General features: G+C 37.3%; 1 protein-coding gene across 2 annotated transcripts in view; it reads right to left on the reverse strand.

Moving 5' to 3' along the window:
- The window catches only part of TMEM117 (transmembrane protein 117), a 469,463-nt gene that overhangs the window by 215,444 nt on the left and 233,546 nt on the right, over positions 1-20,473 (reverse strand). For both annotated transcript variants that reach the window (XM_032876977.1, XM_032876978.1), the window contains one exon: positions 15,996-16,095. In XM_032876977.1, coding sequence (XP_032732868.1) covers positions 15,996-16,095 — 100 coding nt within the window. The remainder of the gene's footprint in view (positions 1-15,995; positions 16,096-20,473) is intronic.

The raw sequence follows: 20,473 nt of genomic DNA on the forward strand, positions 1-20,473 counted from the left end.
CAATGATTTTCACTCGCCACCCTCATGCTCAAGTGTCATCCCAGGACCTACACAATTCCATCCAATTCTCACTCCATTCAGTGTCTTCCATTTACCCCCCACCCCCATCCCAATCATCCTAGTGACCACAGGATTTCTCTGCAGATCCCTCCCTCTGACCCGCACCAGCCGTCACACGTGCAACACTCCAGTCTCTCAGGCTGTTGGCATCTTGTATTTTGCGACCCTTGGTCCTCTTCACCACCTTTCTTCTCCACTTGCACATTAGCTACAATCTGTCAGCCAGCTGCACCACAGCGAGGGTGCCAAAGAGCAGGGCAGACACTGACAGCTATTGACAGCATGGTCAATGATCACTTTTCCTATTGTGTGGGATCTCTGTAATTGGCTTTTTGTAGGCCTTGTTACTTTTTTTAAAAGTTCCAAAATGCAATTTAATTTTTACAAGAACATTTCTAAGGTTTATTGTTTTCCATCTGTACTAAAACACCCTATACCCAACATTTAAAATGCAACAATATATGATTAATTTTTTTAGGATGCCATGGCAACCAAGGATTAAATTTGAATTTGAATAAAAGAATGCAGCCTCCCTTAAAAATCTTCTCTTGGTTGGAAAGAATACTAATATAATTTTATGTGGAGTCTTGTCAAGAGCATTCAAGAAATGTCAGACTATATTTTTAGCCACGGAGTTTGCCTAATCCCATAAGACTCTATCTCGCCTTTATGTTGACAAATGAACAGGACTGAAATATCAGGGATCTGAGCTTCTGTCAAGATCCACTTCGCATCAAAAGTTGTTGTTCTTGTGCAGCTGTTTTCTCAAACTTCCAAATTAAAATTTACATTTACCTTATCTTATGATTACCTGGGTTTGCTATTGAATTCCTTTGTTGTCGTACCTTAATTGACTCCAAGCTTTACTTTTATAGACAAGTCAATGAACTTGTGAAAACGCAGCAGGAAAAGCAGATGAGAGACTCCTGATAATTGTCATTGACTAGGAAAATGTCATCTTCACTCATCTGCTCCCAAGTCAGCATCCTGAATGCTGTCTTTAGCCCAAACTCTATCCCCTTCATGTTTTCCTGCATACAATCTATTTTAGAGAATAAAAAATTAGTCTTTCACCCACATCTGTCTCTTGGACTTTACTAAAATAAATAGGACTAAAAGCATCTGGTGAGAAAACTATTGAAATTCAGGTCTTATTTTTGCCTTGAATAGTGGTAGAGAAATAATATTTGGAACTCAGCGCCCATCAGAAGGGAAAAATTTTGAGACAAAGTTGAACAGCATTTAGAAACTCAAATTTACCTACTTTGTGTCAAGATTTTAAGATTCAGCATTTTTCAACACTACTTTTTAGACTTATTTTAGTAAATAGGTGCTATTATTGCTATTATTTATACACTCAAGAAGGTCTAGTCATCTTTTGGGAAGCATAGTTGACCTGTAAGTTTTCCTTAAATAATACAACTTTTCATTGTGAATTCTTCTTACTTAACGTAATTTTTCATCACTTAACATATAAGCAGTGAAACTTCTGGCAAATGACATAACATTAACATCAGGGATATTTATAATTTAGAGTGACCTACTTAAAACTGACCTCATTTAAAAAAAAAGCCTCATTTAAAAAAAAAAAAAACTCACCTAAAGAGCTTGCTATGAAAAATAGTGAATATAAAATCTTGGTGTTAGTTCATATTCATGTGGGAATGACAGCATAGTGAAAATAAAAAGATGTTAAAATTAGTAAAAATTCTTCATTCAGAAAATGCAAATTGCAAACTGTATTTTAAGATGTTCCCATTTGTGCAACACTGTAATTTTTTAAATTAAGTAACACTAACAATATTAATAGTCATAATTTCACATGCTCTATCTTTTATCTCACAGCAGTTCACAGCCATATTGTCTAAGTAGTAATTATGAAAAGTAAGCCACCCCCTGGGCAAATGGCAATACTTACTAACATTCAATGAGAGGTAAAGAATCCAATTAAAGCACATGGAGAACTGGGGGAGAGGGACGTTTGCTGGTGGGAGGGATGGTCGGCTGGAAGGAAGTTTATGGAAACGACACTATATTCAAATAGGCAAAATGATAAGCTGTTCTCTGTATTATGAGCTAGAAGGAGGGGAGGACTTACTTGTCCTGATAATGGGAAAGGCAAATAATTGCATAATTAGAGCCCTGGCCCAAGCAGAAAGTGGTCAGCTTTATAGCAAGGCTGGCATTCTTTCAGGGGAATCTGTTGTAAGTATTAGAAGAAACCCACAGTCAAAGATGCTCTGTAAGGAACCTAACTTAAGTTCTGGACTTGGCACTGGAGGCAAGGGAAACTTTACTGAACACTGGCATGGCCCCGGGGCCATGTGCAAGTCCTGGGGAAGCCAGGCCCCCTCTCATCCTTCTTTGCCTTCATTCCTGCTTCTTTTTGTGTGCAGTCTCCCAACGCCAAAAGATTTGCCTTCAGCTTTGATACTGGATGCTTCTGACCCCATAACATACATCAAAATATTCCCAAGCTTAACTTCCTAAAACCACCTGAGAGAAATGGTCCCAAACTTGCCCATGTATTAGAAGCTCTGTGAACCTTCCAAAAATTCCAACACCCAGGCTCCAAACAAGCCAGATGGGAGTCCGGCACAGTTGTTTTTGAACCTCCCCAGGTCATTCCAATGCAAAAATGAATTTGGGAACCTTGATGTCCATCAAAAGAAGAATGGATAAAGAAGATGTGGTATACATATACAGTGGAATACTATGCAGCTGTCAAAAGAAATGAAATCTTGCCATTTGCGACAACGTGGATGAAACTAGAGGGTATCATGCTTAGCGAAATAAGTCAATCAGAGAAAGACAACTGTCATATGATCTCCCTGATATGAGGAATTTGAGAGGCAACGTGGGGGGCTTGGGGGGTAGAGAAGGAAAAATGAAACAAGATGGGATCGAAAGGGAGACAAATCACAAGAGACTCTTAATGTCACAAAACAAACTGAGGGTTGCTGGGGGGAGTGGGGGAGGGAGAGGGTGGTGGGGTTATGGACATTGGGGAAGGGTATGTGCTATGGTGAGTGCTGTGAAGTGTGTAAACCTGACGATTCACAGACCTGTACCCCTGGGGCTAATAATACATTATGTTAATAAAAAATAAATAATAATTAATTAATTAAAAAAAACAAAATTGGGGGGCAAAATGCCTTATGAAATTCAGGAAAGCAAGTGGGGGCAACCCACTAAGTAATAAGTTTGGTTCATTGTGTCTATAAAGAAACTAAGAGCTCAATACACACTGGCGCTTTAGTGATACTTATATTCGTTTAAGATTTCCACACATATGGTCATTAAGTCTCCATCCGCACATCATTTCCCTATGAAAAAGCACAGCCAGTCAGTCAGTCAACAAATACAGCATGAGCATTAGGGCTCTCTGCACCCACGCTGGCTGTGGCCAACCTGCCTGCAATAACGAGCACGTCGTTAACACTTCAGAAAGCGTTATGAAAACAGGGTGGGGTGTTTTTGGTTTTGGAGGGGGGTTTTTTGGGGTTTTTTTGTTTTGTTTTTGTCCCCTTGTGCTTTAACTGTTTGGGTGGAATGCGGCCGAAGCGGAACAAGGGCTCTGGTTGTCATAACAGCTGTGATTAGAGCACAGGCTCCCCGGCGTGTTAGAGGGTGTAACAAACAGGGAGGACCAACCCTGCAGAGGACACACAGGTTTAGGAGGTGTGATGGAGATGTTCTAGAACAGCAAGTGCCCCAGATACGGTCCTCACAGATGGTTTCTTTCCACGTTCCTGACCTGTGTCAGTGTCCAGCTTAATGCTCCCTGTTTATGAAGCATGAAACACAGGACCAGTGAGCAGAGTTAGTGCTAAAGGTACAACCTATTTCACGTTCCTGGTATTTTTCTTTTTTTTTTTTTTTAATCGAATGAATCTGGAAACCTCTTCATAGGGAATAGGCTCTCTGATTCAACACAGCTCGCCCCTGTACCCCATATACACCTTTTATCTCAGGCCAGATGTTTCACACTTTTACTAGGCGGGTTTGGCCCTTAGGGCATTTGAATTTGCAACTCCAGTATTTATTATTTATGCCACTTGAACACAGAAAGCTACTGTCACTCATTAAAACCTCAGAAAGATGACTTAGGATGCTGAAAGCAGTTTGGGAAGACATGAGTAGACCAAAGGATGTAGGACAGCAACTCCATACTGCTCGGCATGAGGCCCTGCCAGCCTCGTGAGTCTTGTGAGGGGCTGGTTGAGGCAAGGTCTGAATGAGGTTCCCTCAGGAAGAGGAAGGTTACTTTAAATGCAATGATATTATAACCACTTTTACCTTATTTAATGTGTCATAATGTTTATCTCTCATGTATCTGTTGTTATTCTGTAGGAGCTTGCTCTGTTATTTATTAAGTGAATAGATTTCATGGGTATGTGAGTGAGATCCTCAGAAAGATCTTGGACCACTGAAAGTCTGTAACTTTGTAGCATCAAAATTGGGTAAAATATTAAAAAATGACAGAGACAACTTACTGGATGAGTTTTATTATGTAGAAAATAAGTAAAAGTCATTTGAATGGAAGCAAAAAGATGATATCTGAGGAAGTATCTGGACTCAAATCGTACTAAAATAAATTTGTACAATCTTCCATTTTAATAGAATATGCTATGAGCTTCAGAGGTCCTTTGAGACTAAAGAAAGTATTTTCTCAAAAATATTATGATCTAGGGGCACCTGGGTGGCTCAGTGGGTTAAGGCCTCTGCCTTCAGCTCAGGTCATGATCCCAGGGTCCTGGGATCAAGCCCCGCATCGGGCTCTCTGCTCAGCGGGGAGCCTGCTTCCCACTCTGTCTCTGCCTGCTGCTCTGCCTAGTTGTGATCTCTGTCTGTCAAATAAATAAATAAAATCTTAAAAAAAAAATATTATGATCTACAGACATCGTCAATTAGGAGTGTCAACATTTTCAGACAGATACCAATGACACTACCTTATAGGGCTAAAAACCTACAGTACATTAACAGGTACCAAGAATAATTAGTATGCTTGCTTTTTAAGTGTTCATAAAATCAAAGTAATTTGTAAAAAAATTTGTTTTAATATACATGGATATATGTTATTTTCATATTTTAGAAAAAAATGAATTTTAAATGGTCTTGAAAAAGATATTTTTATCTGTATCAATATAGTAAAATCAATCTGTTGATTAGTAAATAAATTTCAACAATTTCACAATTTTAATTATATTTAATTTTTTTTTAATACTCAGAATTGAATAATAAGCTTTTATAATAAACTGTAAGGTCACTATGTAAACAAATATTCAGTCAATGAATTAATGAATGAGTTTTGATATCTAGCACCTACTTAGGCAGAAAATTGGTTCATTTTGCTAATTTTTCGCTGAAGCAAAATAAAAAGCATTTTTTTAAAATCTACACTTAGATTTGCCAAAAATCCTCTATTGATTCTATCATCTCTAGTTGAAACTGAAAACGCCAAATAGAAATTAGTATAATTATAACACAAGTCAAAGAAAAAAGTAGTCAGAACTTGAAAATTATTAGGTTTCATTTTTCTTCAATAGCTACAGTTTCACGGTATCTTTTATGATGTATTTTAAAACCTTTACGAGAGGTGCTATTCTTTTCAGTGAAAACAGATGGCTTCTCTCCAGGTTCCCTATTTCATTTCAAGCACCTGACTCATTTAGGCATTATTTCTCATATATCCTCTGCTTAGAAGTCAAGAACAATTTGGAATTTTTAAGTTGGCACATGCAGTGTCCTAACTTTCTTTCAGTGAGCTCCGGTCTAGAGTATTAAAACAAACTACCAATGTGGACCTAGTCATCGGCTGTATTTGATATGTTTAGAAACGTCAAAGGTATCTATTTGATGTTCTGCTTAGCTTGTCAGTGCCACTACCATCGTATGCTTGATTGACGCCTTACCTTGCGTCATATATCATGTTCACCAAGCTACTAAAGACGTTCCGTGAGCAACTAGAGAGACTAGGGAGGGATACTGGAGAGAGCCAGGCCCAGGTCTGGGATAAACCTAACATATTTTGCCAGCCAGGGCAAAAAGGGAGTTGTTTTTTTGTTTTTTTTGGGTTTTTTTTTCCAAATCAGCCTTCAGATATGTAAGCACAGAGAAGAATATATGCCAAACATGATTTTACTTAACCATTCATTATCAAAATATTGCCCCGCTCACGTAAATACTTCAATTTCTTGAAACATGATGTAATAAAGTCCTTAAAGCAATGAAACGTAAGTACTAGGTGCTTCATTGCTATAAATTTCTTTCTGATGTTTATAGAACATTTAACTACAAATGCAACATATACTGTGAATATAAAAATCTTTACTGCTCTAAAAATCCTTGGGGCAAACAACTGCTAAAGGATAGCAATTTCATACAAACAAAACTTTGCGCTTAAATAGCCAAGAACTACAGTCTCTCTCGTATTTATTTATTTAGTTATTTATTTGAGAGAGAGAGAGAGAGAGAGAGCAGAGGGAAAATGAAAGGGAGAAGCAGACTCCCCACTGAGCAGATGTAGGGCTTGAACCCAAGGACCTTGAGATCATGACCTGAGCCTAATGCAGACCCTTAACCAACTGAGCCACCCAGGCGTCCCTGCAGTATCTCTCTTAATGATAGCATAATACAAAGCAATTCTTTTGTTTTCTTCCAGTCCCAGAAATAAGATGCTTTCAACTACCTATATTGGTCAAAAGCGAATAGGAATAAATAGCTGAGTTTTCTAAAATTTTAAAATAACAGTCTGGCTGGGATGTGATGTACTATCACTTAGCACCTAAAAAGAGATGCACTCCCCTCGCCCAAACTAATGACAAAATTCAACAAATTTTATTGACACACTGGGGAAAAAAGTATCAAACAAACTTCTCTGTCTATATTCCACATCTTATTAAGATCTGTGATTAAATATTCCTAAAAAGATTATTCAGCTTGGCAGGATACTATAGTAGTTGAAAGCATTGAAGACTTTGGGAACTAACTGAAAACTTACACACATGCCAACAAACACACAGAAATAGCAATAGGCCCACAAGAAGAGGCACTACATAAAAATTTAAAAAAAATTATAAGGGGACTAATCCGACTACTTATAAAATCACTTTTGCCAAAAAACAAAAAGTACGTAGCTTCTTTTCTGAGATTCTAATCGATGCTGATATTAGCAAACAGTATTCATTTCCTTGTACAATGACTTTCAAAGGAAAAATAAATACCAATGTTTCCTGGCTTTTATTTAAACTTCAGGAAAATGACTGATCAATGGTGCTTTAAAGGTGTTGAGTATTATGTTAGGAAAATCATAAAGAATGTGTGCACAACCCTTTTTTCCTCACCTGCCTCAAGGAAGTATAAATCAAGTAATAGAAATAAAGCATAACGGAACAGAAAGGTGCTGAAACTGCATTGGGAATGGGAAAGATGAACAGGGAACGTGTCCTGCCTCTATGGGAACGTCTCTCTGTGAGTGATGGCCATCGTGTCTTCCTATCTTACTGCAGTTCAATTTAGTACATTTCCATAGATGCCTTTCATGCTTAGAATAAAATAGTCCATAAATTTTTAATAAATGAATATAAATTACATATACCTATAACATATTATGGAATTTCCTATAGACATTGAATTTAGAAGAGTTGGAGCAGAGCCAGAATTTGTGCTTCTATTCTTAAATATCTCTGTGCTACAACCTATTTCACTCAGAAATTCTTTATTTCCTGCCAGATTGTTAATACTTTAAAAATCCAAGAGTCCTGAAAATTAAGATTCTTGATCACCATTTGTGATGCTCTCTGAAAATAGGTTAGACTCTCCTGTCTTATTAATTTTTTAGTGAGAACTTATTATTTTGAAGGAACATGAAACACAATGCTAAAATATTTATAGAGACATTAAAATATTTATATGTGCAAAAGTAAAATGACCATATTTGGTTCTAAATTTTCTAATGAATAAAAAGGAAATGTAAAAAATAATTCTCCTCTTATGCTCTCTGTTTCGATCAAATGGCCAAATGAACTGGGAATGATTTTTGACAATTACAAGTACTATTAAATCTACTGTCCTTTGGGTTTGTCTGTGTTGATACCCTTCCCAGATTCTCTGCACTACTGGTACACACCATTCCCAGGAACATAACACCCACCCAGTGAACCTGGCCAAAGGGAGATTTTTTTCTGCAACCATATTGACCACACCTTCCCTTGCCTCCTTCCCCACCTCTCTCCTGCTTCTCTCATCTCCCTACAGGGTTCTCTGAAGCACTCTTCCTCAACAAATCTTGTGCTCCCAAATCTGTGATGCATGCTCTTTTATTGGGATTCTCACTCAACACAGAATCTTTCTAGATAGAATATAGGATGACCTCATTAAATTATTGATCCAGTTTCTGCTTGCACTATACAAAATAATGAAATGAAAACTATAGACTTATCAAATATGTGGTTAACCAATCATAGAGATAACTGAAGTCATGAACTAGCTCAAACAAACAGGCAGAAAATGAGAGCAAATGATAAAAACTCAGAGTAATGTCAGGTTCTTGAGTCCAGTTCTAGTGGTTAAATATCTCATTTGTGTCCTTCTGTTTGTCATATACACTTGCTCGATGAGTTTGCTAACTCTGATCCTTCTAGTCTGTCTATCACGGTGTAAATCCTTTTCCATTATTTAAATTCAGCAGAGCTTTTATTGCTACCTTATTTCAGATACTAAATCAATTCAATTATGCTTTTTACTCCGCCATTTTGATATAAGTGGAAGAGAAATAATTAGAAAACTGGCATTGATCATAATATGAATTGCCAAGCTCAATTCCAGACAGAATAATAAGCTAGATATGATGTCAGTTATACTATAAGCTATTGTTCACTGACAACCTTCGCATCTGCACAGCAGTCCACAAAATAAGGGAAGGTGTAAAATAGACAATGTTAAACTAAATAAACTATTATTAATTTGGTGATATGAAAATAACAGATAATCACGACCCTCCTGTAGTGAGCATGAAATAGTAATAGAAAATAAGCAATAAGCACAGGACACCAATACAAACTCTTGCCAGATTTTTAGTATGTATATATAATTAAAAATTTTATTTCATATTTCATATTTTCTACCTTTAAGTCAGAAGGAATATTTTACTCTCAGAGCTGCAGAAACATTCCCTTCCTCTATTCTGTTCCAAATTTATAAACAAATACTAATTCAGGAATAGAAATTATTCTCAAGCATACACCATTCTTTAATTCTCTTTGCCTCTGTCCACTGAAGGCTAACCAATTTCTGTCTTATGTGGTAATGGCTCTCTGCTTAAGTGGCTGAAGGGATATGTCTCAACCTAGCTTCCTTCCATCCCCAGAGCCAGGAGCAAAACTATACCACTGACAGCAGTTATGACCACTAAAGGAACCCTCTGGCAAGATCTCTGGAACTCCATCTTTGTGGTATCTACGAACGCCTTTTAGACCCAAAGAATACATCACAATTTGGGGATAATGACACCAACAATCTATTACTTCCATCCAAGGGTGTTTACAAGCATGTGTCCTCCTGGCTATGGAAACAGGCTTAGCAAGCTTAGAGGGGCAGGGGCATGGGAAGACTCTGAACAATCTAGTTCTCCCCCCACCTTTTCAGCATTCTAGAATGTCCATTTCATGACACTGGGTCACAAAAGGGAGCAAGAAGGAAACAAGAAAAAAGAAATGGAACTTAATGCATATGTACTCTTAGGATCTCTTTATTCTTCAGCGAAGATTTCTAAAGCATCTATTTCACTCCAGGTACTGTGGTGAGTGCCACAAGTGGCGCTGGAACTCCCCTCAGGAAGTTTCTGATCAGGAAGAGTTTTCAGCTTTACCTCTTAAATTAACAGTCTTTTGGAACAAAGGTAATAGCAATATAAATATGAATTACACAATCTCTGAAGACATAGAAAATGTGTGAAAAATAGGAAGGCAAAATCGAAATCAAATATTTAGAGGGATCATACGGTATTTACACAAGAAACAGGCACAGTTAAAATAGAAGGGTGAAATATATCTTTAAAAATGCTTTCTTTCTTGGGGTGCCTGGGTGGCTCAGTGGGTTACAGCCTCTGCCTTTGGCTCAGGTCATGGTCCCAGGGTCCTGAAATCGAGCCCCACATCAGGGTCTCTGCTCCGCGGGGAGCCTGCTTCTTCCTCTCTCTCTACTTACCACTCTGCCTACTTGTGATCTCTGTCTGTCAAGTAAATAAATAAAATCTTTAAAAAAAATGCTTTCTTTCTCTAACTATTATGTTCTTGAGAGAGTCAATACAGAAAATTAACCAAATATTAAAATTTTATTTCTTGTTATAATCCAACTACCAGGGCTATATTTTATCAATCTAAAGGCATTTCCACATGAACATATTGACTACATTTGTCTAGCTCTAATGGAACTCTGAATTTCAAAAAGAAAAAATAAAGTCTCTTAAAATCATACACAGTTTTTAAAAAAATGGTCACTATAAAAATGTGAAAACACGGAACGCATGGTGCACTGGGTATGGTGCAAAAACAAGGAATACTGTTATGCTGAAAATAAAAAAAAATTATAATAAAAAATAGAAAAAAAAAGAAAGAAAGGTAAATCCAACTGGCAAACAATGAAATTGTTTTTTGTATGAATGACATCTCTTTATGGTGGAAGCTTAGCTAGTAGCAGCACACATATGCACAAAAGTCCACAGATAATCCTTTCAAAAATATGTTGAGGTTAACTAAGGTCTCATGAGTATTAGGATTTGATACACACCATATTTGTTTTTATGATGAAAAAACGCTTTACGACTTCAGTTTTTACCATGTCATTATCATCTTTAGGTCACGACTCAACTTCACCTCATGTGTACCCTTCCTCCCCCACCCACTACCACGAACCTCAAACCTGGACTCTGATATCCTTATCACTATCATAAGCCAGATTACCTTTTATAGCTGTAACAGAAAAGCCACTAGAGCAGGAAGAAGCAAGGGCTGGGGAAAAGGTATAGAGAGACAGGAAGTGATTTTTCCTTCTGGTAGTAAATGAGAGGGAGAAGCAAACGCCACCTTGATGTCCTCAGCCTCACCTGTCACCTTAGACCTGAGTAGAGCCTGTGATCTCTTCTGAAGGAGGGATGGTAAAACTAGAGAAATGTGCTATGGGACGGGCCAACACCTCTGCTCCTTGTTCAATGACAGAGTGTGGGCAAATTTCATGACAGAGCTCTTCTCTGCTCCTATTAACATGAACAGCCAGCTCAGTGCTGAATGATACCACCCATTACTTTAAGTATTACTTTTTTCTAAGTTTTTAAAAAATCTATTTGACAAAAAAAAGTAACTTTAACCCTGATAATTTTTTTTTTTTTTTTTTTGTCCTCTGCATGAAGCATCCCACAGAGCTAAGAATAGTCAGGATGGCCTAGGAAATTGAACCTAGTAGAGTTTGATGCTCTGTAGTGTGAGGGGCAAAGACAGTTGTGAGACTGGTTGAGATCAGCTATGCCTGGGGAATGTATCAGTCCCAGTATGCCTTTTAAAACCATGGGGGAAGTTCTGAACTATTTCTATAAAAGAAAAATTCTCCATTTCAGAAATACATTAAAAGGCACACTTTTATTGGAAATGTAAATAGTCACTTACTTTTCCATGACAGTCACCTTCATCATTGATATTCACTTCATGATGAGAATTCTATAGACAAATGAAGGTCAAAGCTCCTCAGACTCCTCTCATGAGGAAAACTATTATTTTTTAAAATGTTATCAATGCACACATATGTAGACATATAAATATTTATATGGAAACTTACCACCTAGTCGGTGAATAAAAATGGGAATAGAAATGATGTGCTCTGGGAAGCCTCCCTGTATGACTGTACTTTCAAATCAGAAGGGCACTGTGTTTCTTTTGCCATTTCTATCTCTGTGTCTAACAGGGAAAGGTCAATATTTCATATAACATAAGCAGAAAAGGACTTTGGATTGATTCTCTCTCCGTTTACAGAAAGAAAAACAAGGGAGGCCCCAGAAGGTGAAGGGACTTAAGATCACACTGCTGGGTTTAACCTAAAACACAGTTTTCTTGATTCTCAATCCTGTCCTACCTTGGTGGTACTGGAAGTATTGATCACAGTAATCTGCAGCATTGAAAAAGGTAAAAAGTTACCAGGTTAGCTAGCAAAAATAGAAGGTATTACAGTAGTAGATTTAGGAGAAACTATGAAGGTCAGCCAGACCTCAGAGGGAGAGAAAAGCCACAGCTGAACTGTGGAATTATTTGTATTCTGCTAAGCCACAAGAGTAGGGCAGATGAGTCCACAGTAGAAATCCAATTAGAAAAGGTAAAGGTCTTTGGTAGAAGCTGCCCCAGGCATTTGCCTCTCAAGGCTGTCCTAGAAATTGGACCCCGCCTTATAATTCAAAAGAAGAAAAAAAAAATCCCAATTAAAAAAATAAAACTAGTAAATAGGGGCAGAGCCACATATGGTATTAGAAACACTGTCTTGAGGGAAAGTTGGAGCAGGGTTTAGAAAGAATTGGGCCACAAACAAATAACGATGTCATCATGGGAAAGAAAATAATTTCTGTATCAAATGGTGGACTTAAGCCTGAAAACTGTAGCGTAAGGTCCTGGGGCTTGCTGCTCTGGTGCTTCTCCCCTGACTTTGATCAGGCGCAGAGTTGCATGGAAGTCAGGAAGTAATGGATCATATTGCCTTAGTGTGTTCTAACACGGGTGACTGGAGAAAACTCCAGACCTTGGTCTAGAAACTGGACCAAAAGCCCAGGATAAGCTGGGAAAAACATGAACAGCTGCAATAAAGCACTTCTATCTCTCTCGCACTGCAAGCATCACGGGACCACATACTTCATCTTCATAGAAAACCTATAACATGGATAACAACTATTAGCCCCCTTAAAGAAATGTGCAAACCGGGGCTCAGAGGATTGCATTATTATTTGTGGAAGATCAAGTCAGACATAGCAAGGTCAGAGAATCCAAATTTCTGAATTCTCTTTCCCATTTTATTAAGCAGATTCATCATAAAATGGAGTAAAAAAGAATATCACAATCCACAGTGCAGAAATTTTTCAAAAGGTATCACCTCCTATTTCATGGAAATTACATGTTTAAAGTTTTCCTTCTACTTTCTCTTCTAAAAGGGAAATAGTTTTAGAATGGACATAGTTTTCCTTCTAGATAGTTTTTCCCAATGGAAACAGAAATTTGTGACACGAGGCAGCCTCCTCTTAATATCTGGCTTCTTCTTTTTTTTTTTTCTAAAGAATTTTCTGCATTTTTTAAAATAAGCTCTGTGTCCAACATGGGGCTTGAACTCACAACCCTGAGATCAAAAGTCGCATGCACTACCTACTGAGTCAGCCATGTTCCCTGACGTTTGGTTTATTATCTAGTTGATTACAAATAAATCAGTTTTCAAAACTAGATTTTAAAGTTAATGGAATGGGACCCATTTGGTACTTTGTTCTATTAACATTCTAAAATTGAACAGGTATGGGAGGAGGCTCAAAAATGAGCTATACAAACCCCTTGGTAGTTCCTTAATATTCTTACAGGATGATCACGGTAGTAGCAGTAAAGATATAACTGTTTCCTGTCTCCTGAAAACACTTGTTCTAGGTAAGACACAAAGGTATCCATACGTAAGACACAAAGCTATCCACAGAAAGGGCAGTAACAGTTGCAACAATCATTACATGGGACATTATTTGTAGGGGCATGTCCCTGCAAGTCTTATTTAAGTAGGGCACCCTCACCTTTGGTAGGTCCTCTCATTTTCAAGTGAAGATGAATAAAGCCAATTATGATTAACTACACTTATGAGAGGTGTCAACAAAGGTTAACATATTCCATTTTAAAGAGAGTTATGCTCTTTGTACTCTGAGATTCTCTTATAAACTCATAGGACCTAGAACTTTCAAGCTACATACTGTACTTCATTAATCCAATGGTTAAAACAGAGTTACGCATCTGTTAATGGACACTTGGGTTGCTCCCATATCTTGGCTATTGTAAATAACACTGCAATAAACATAGAAGTGCATACATCTTTTTGAATTAGTGTCTTGGTTTTTTGGGGGTAAAGAAGACGTGGCATGTATATACCATGGAATATTACTCAGCCATAAAAAATTGTCATTTGCAAAAACATCGATGGACCTAGAGGATATAATGCTAAGCAAAGTAAGTCAGATAGAGAAAGACAAATCATAAGATTTCATTCACATGTGTAATTTAAGAAACAAAAAGAGACAAATAAAAACCCAGACCTTTAATACAGAGAACAAACTGAGGATTGATGGAGGTGATGTGGGGGGGGGCGCTAAATGGGTGATGGACATTAAGGAGGGCACTTGTGATGAGCACTGGGTGTTAGATGTAAGTGATGAACCACTAAATTCTACTCCTGAAACTAATATTTTTTTTTTAAAGATTCTATTTATTTATTTGACAGACTAATCACAAGTAGGCAGAGAGGCAGGCAGAGAGAGAGGGAGAAGCAGGCTCCCTGCTGAGCAGAGAGCCCGATGTAGGGCTCGATCCCAGGACCCTGAGATCATGACCTGAGCCGAAGGCAGAGGCTTTAACCCACGGAGCCACCCAGGCACCCCACTCCTGAAACTAATATTACACTGTATGTTAACTAACTAAAATTTAAATAAAAACCTGAAATAAAAACAAACAAAAGCAAACAAACAGACAAACAAGAAAGTAGACTCTTAAATACACAGAACGAATTGGTGGTTGCTGGAGGAGAGGTGGGTGGGGGGTGGGTGAAACAGACAAAGGAGATTAAGAGTACATTTATCTTGATGAGCACTGAGAAATGTATAAAATTGTGGAATCACTACATTGTACACCTGAAACTAATATAACACTGTGTTAACTATACCTGAGTAAAAAAAATGCTTTAAAGATTTTATTTATTTGACACGGAGAGAGAGAGAGAGCACAAGCAGGGGGAATGGCAGGCAGGGGAGAAGCAGGCTCCCCATTGAGCAGGGACCCCAATGCAGGGCTCGATCCCAGGACGCTGGGATCACGACCTGAGCTGAAGGCAGATGCTTAACCCACAGAGCCACCCCGGTGCCCCCCCAAAAAATGTTTTTCATGTAAAACTAAAAATGAAACAAGAAGTTACTCTCTTGGCAGATGAACTCAGCATGAAATACGGTTTGTCTATTTGTTGTAGGCTTAAAATAATAATAAATACTAGCAATGCAAAGTTAATTTTGTAGGTTCAATGAGGAAAATAAATGTAGAACACTATTTGAAAAGCCCTAACTACACTTGTGGTGAGCATAGCATAACGTACAGAGATGTTGATTCATTATGTTGTATACCTAAAACTAATGTTAATTGGGTGTCAACAATACTCAAATAAAAAAAATTAGATAAAAATAAAACAATACGAATAAAATTGTAGAAGATGTGTTGTGAAAAAGAAATTTTAAAAAATAAAAACAGCTGTTAAAAATCTTTCATATGGTCTTCTGAGACAGGCCAGACAATATCCCTTACCTGAAACTTGCACAGGTCAAAAACAACAATCTTCACAAAATTATTTACAACATCACAAGGAAGTTTCTGTTAATGTCATTAATGTGTGTATGTTGGTATGCTCATATGTATACAGATAGATACACAGGTATTTATGTCATAAATAAATATTTCCTGGTGGACGGCCATCATTAATATTATAATTGCATGAATTTTTTCCCCTAATAGATATTGCAAATAATCTCTAAATTTATCTGTACTCATGAATTTGTTCCACTCAAGAGAGAAGTAACTCTTTTGCTCTAAACCCATCAAAAGCAGTGTCTATCCAACATTATGAACATTTTCCTCCATCAAATGTTTGAAATGGGTGAAGTTAAAATTTCTTACCATCCAGGCTGTGACAAAGTCCCCCATCCAGGTCCCTACTGCAGCTAATTTCATGAAACTTTCATTTCGGATGCCCATATAGTCTGTAATGATATATGCTCTGTGGAAACAAACACACAAGACATTGTCCAGACTGAGAGAGCCGTATCAAAGACTTCTGGTTCAACAACACGCAAAGGGACTTCCCTCCCTTTCAACATGCTCTCCTGCCTTTGTCTCATCGCATATGTTTACGGATCTGAAAGGCTAGGAAGACTTCTGAGGGTGTCTAGGTCAGTTCCAATTAGATCTGAAGACTGACTGTGGCTATGCCAATTACCAAGTGCATTTCACTTTCAAGCTGTAAGACTGACAACAGTTTTTGAAAAATCAAACAAATACTCAGTAACGGCATCATTTCATGCTCACTCAGGTATGCAGAGAGTGGAAACAATTCCTGTATCAGAGTAACTTGAAAGGGAAGAGAAAAGCTTATTTTTCCTTCAGTTCTGTTGACTCAGAACCATTGAAGAGGTACTGGGACTAGGCTTTGGATATAATATCATACCTGAACAATGGTCAAAAAAATGTTCATTTGAGAAAATTTCCACACAATAAAGAAAAGTAAAATTTGATTCAAAAACATGTGGTTTAAATTATTAAATACCAATAACCAGATTTAATATCATCTCTTTTTATGTCACAAATTCTTCTGCTTCATGGTCTCCATGACCCAAAGAGAGATTCAAAGGCACAATTGATCATTAAATACAAGAACAAGACTATGCTTATTGCATGTAATGTTCATTTCCTTTTCCTCATTTGATATTCAAGAAAATCCTAGTATTATTTTCTCATTGTACAATTTTTCCAGGAAAACTGGGACACAGGGAGATCACTTAAGTTGCCCAATCAATACCACATAACTAATGAATGGTAATTAGGAATCAAATTTCTTTCTCTCTTTCTCTCTCTCCAAGTTTTTTTCACTCAAATTTTTTTACGTTAAATTTTGTTCCTTTTCTTAAATGTGATAACACCTGTACAATTTAGACTATTAGTTAACCTTGATCCTTCTTAGATCATTACAAAATTAATACAAATTTAGTATAAAATTTAATACAAAATACAGTTGAAAATATGTTTGTTATTTAGTGAAACTATGAAGAAATACTTTTTTGAAGTCACTGAGAGGTAAATCATCCCAATTCAGTTGTTTTTTTCCTGGAGTTCTTTCTTATAGTTTTGTTATCCACAAAATAAACAAATATTTAAGTAGTTTAACTTAACAACAAAAATAAACTTATGAACTCTTAGAAAAACTTTTTTTTCCACAAGCTTCATTCACCTACCTTAGAGGATCTTTATAAAAATCCTAAGCTCTCACCTCAAAATTCTGAGTCTCTATTCCATAGGTTTCCATAATAACTAAAATAATTATAGCTACCATAAACTGGTTTACAACATTCCAGAGATCATTATAAGCACTTTTAAGTACAATGTCTCCAAGAGCTTTCATGTCCGTGCAATGAGATGTATCATTATTCCTGTTTCACAGATAAGGCATTGAGGCGTTGGAGAGTTTTTGCAATTTTCTCAAGGTCAAGCATCTAGTAAATGGACAAGGCTTGAATCTAAATTTGATTGACTCCCAAATTCAGACACTTAACTACTATGCTCTCTATATCTTCTTCCTACAAGGGTTAGTGAGATATAAAAAAACACAAAGAATATCTACTCTGTTCCCCAGTATTTTAGTAGACTATGAAGATGGAGAATTATTTCCTTTCAGGATAAATCGTAACAGAATCAAGAGTAGCATGCAGAAGCTGCAGCTCATAAGAGCTACCCTCAAGTATTGGACTCCCACTGACTTCACCAATCTGAGCAGCCTCCATGTGAAAGCCCTTAAGTTAACTTGGACAGCTTGGTCTTATTCCTTTCAGTATCACTACTGGTGAACAGTTCTTGGGCAGTGAACTCAGCATACTTCAGAGTATTAGCTCTAGTAACTGTCCAACTCTTTCGGTGACATTTTGAAGGATATGTTCAATGACACATCCCCACCCGCCTACTTTGCCAATTAGTGCTTGAATACCTTGAGCTAGGATGGAAATTGCAGGGTACCTTCCTTGTGGTAACGTAGATATGTCTAAAAGAAGACCTCATTCTCTAATTTCAGTACCTAAAAATAGGGATAAAATGGATAAGTTTGCAAGAGATTAATGATCCAGCCAAGAACAACTAAAACATATAAATAAAAGACAGAAATTGCCCCTCAAAATCTGCTTAAAACAACCTGAGAGCTGATTAAGCAATGAGAACTAGAAAAAAACCAAGATACCAGACTGGAGGGAACTGTGGAAAAGTTAGCTCTATTTTCTCTGGGGACTTCAGCTGATTCTGCATGCAAGGCAAGTGGATGAGAATCTGGGCTTTGCCCGGGCAGGGGCCGTCTCAGCGAATTGGAGAGAGAAACATTAGGAACTTAAGGAGTTGAGATCCTCATCTTCAAAGGGTGTGGAAGGAAGCATGATACACAGCTGGGGTAACTTTCAAGACATTTGCCAAATTACGAATTATGTTTGGCGGGGGGAGCCAAGAGACTAAGCAGAGAGTCTCTGAGAAGCATAGCAGAGGTTTGGCAATTTCACCATGTTGAGAAGACTACTGATAATTTCAGAGCCTGCCAGAAGGAATGGCCCAAGAGAACACACAGAAGGATGGGAGGCTAGAGAAAACCAGAGATGGATGGGTCCGTACTGAAACTGAATCAGTCCTTATCCACTCCATCCCATTGTTCCTCCCACCTAACAGAGGAAAGAATGAACATTTTCCAGAAGAATAAAATATCATCTAGATCCTCTACACATTCTTATATATACCAAACATCATTCAATGAAATACTACTAGGATGTCAAGAAACAGGGCCATACTACCAAAAATCAAGAGAAAAACAGTGTCTAAAACTAGATAATAAGCTCCAGGAGGACAGGGAGCTATTTTGGCCATTCTTTTCACTGTTGATTTCCCCAGCACTTAGAGCACTTCCTGTGTATAGTATGTGATCAATAAACATTGGCTTACTGTATGAATTAATGAAGCAAACCAAGTTAGTCATATTGTTTTCTATATGGTATGGATGGATCTATGTATATTAAGTCACAGAAACCACAGTAAACTAAGATTTGAACTGCGGGCATGTGGTGAGTACTGAATGCTATGGTAACAATGAAGACGAGATGGCACAGACAATTTATGAAATAACTAGTATATATAAAAGTGAAGAGTGATATATAAAAGGTAGTAGGTATTCTAACTTTTCCTGCTTTAGACAAACATACAGAATTACAAATATGCAACCTGTCACAAAAATTTGCAAATGCTAGTTCATTGATTTGCCTCCCATTAACACTAACGATAGTGCCTGCTCTGGCTATAAAGGACAGAGGGGGCACACATTTATATCAGCAATGTTAGTCAGTTGTTGTGCAGCATCATACCCAATGTTTTGGGGAGTGATTCAGAATTAAATATTATTTGCTAGAGGCAGTATTAACGTTTTAGTTTTGTTTGGAGTTTTAGCTAATTATTTCAACTATTCATACATCTTTTGTTTGTTTTCTATTTTAGCTAGTTATTTCCACTATGCATAGATCTAGAAAATCTTGCAGTTCTACCAGCCTTCCTGGTAAATACCAATCTTTGATATCTTCTTTAAAAATTCTAAATGAATTTCTTTACAGGCTGTGACTTTGGTTTTTATTTTTTCTTGAGATCTCGAGTTTAACTGTCAAAGCCGTAACAGATGTGTGGAGACTTCAGCATACAGGGTCTTGGAAATGTTCATCATTATCAAAACAGCCTGAAAAGCTATCAAGACTATCGTACCCGGTGAAAACCATGGGCAAAATGGGCATAAACTAATCGGATTCTAACGTCCGCTAAACAGTCCATAAAATTATAATCTAGTAAATTGATCTTACAGGTGACAGACTTGATCACTAGCAACAAAAGTTCCAGTTCACTTCAATCTATTACTTATGTGTACGTGGATGTAGTCAATGCCAGGTGATGTAGGAGTTGAGTCTCTGAAAGTTTAACAGGAGGCAGTAAACATAGATCACCAAACCAATATGGATTCATGCTTCACTAAAGATCCATCTGTGGCCAGCTGGATTCATAATGTCACAGCTGTCTCTACCAGCCACGTTTGGGCAACATAAACAAGATTGGGGGCTTCATACACAAGTAAATCACGGATAAGGAGTTGACTTACAGGAGTACAGTCCTGCATTAAACACAATGAAACTAAAGCAAAAATTTGAAGTACTCTTAACGACATTGAGGAAAAAATTTGTCACTACAGAGCATCAGGAATTAAACCTAGATTTATTATATTAATATTTTCCCAATCTTTTTCTGTTTGTGACGAAATGATTAACAGCCTTTAATCTAGTCATTTAGTGAACTATTATCTAATTAACCACATTTTAGTA

The sequence above is a fragment of the Lontra canadensis genome, unplaced genomic scaffold, assembly GCF_010015895.1.
Source record: "Lontra canadensis isolate GAN:19392208 unplaced genomic scaffold, GSC_riverotter_1.0 scaffold59, whole genome shotgun sequence".
Classification (NCBI taxonomy): domain Eukaryota; kingdom Metazoa; phylum Chordata; class Mammalia; order Carnivora; family Mustelidae; genus Lontra; species Lontra canadensis.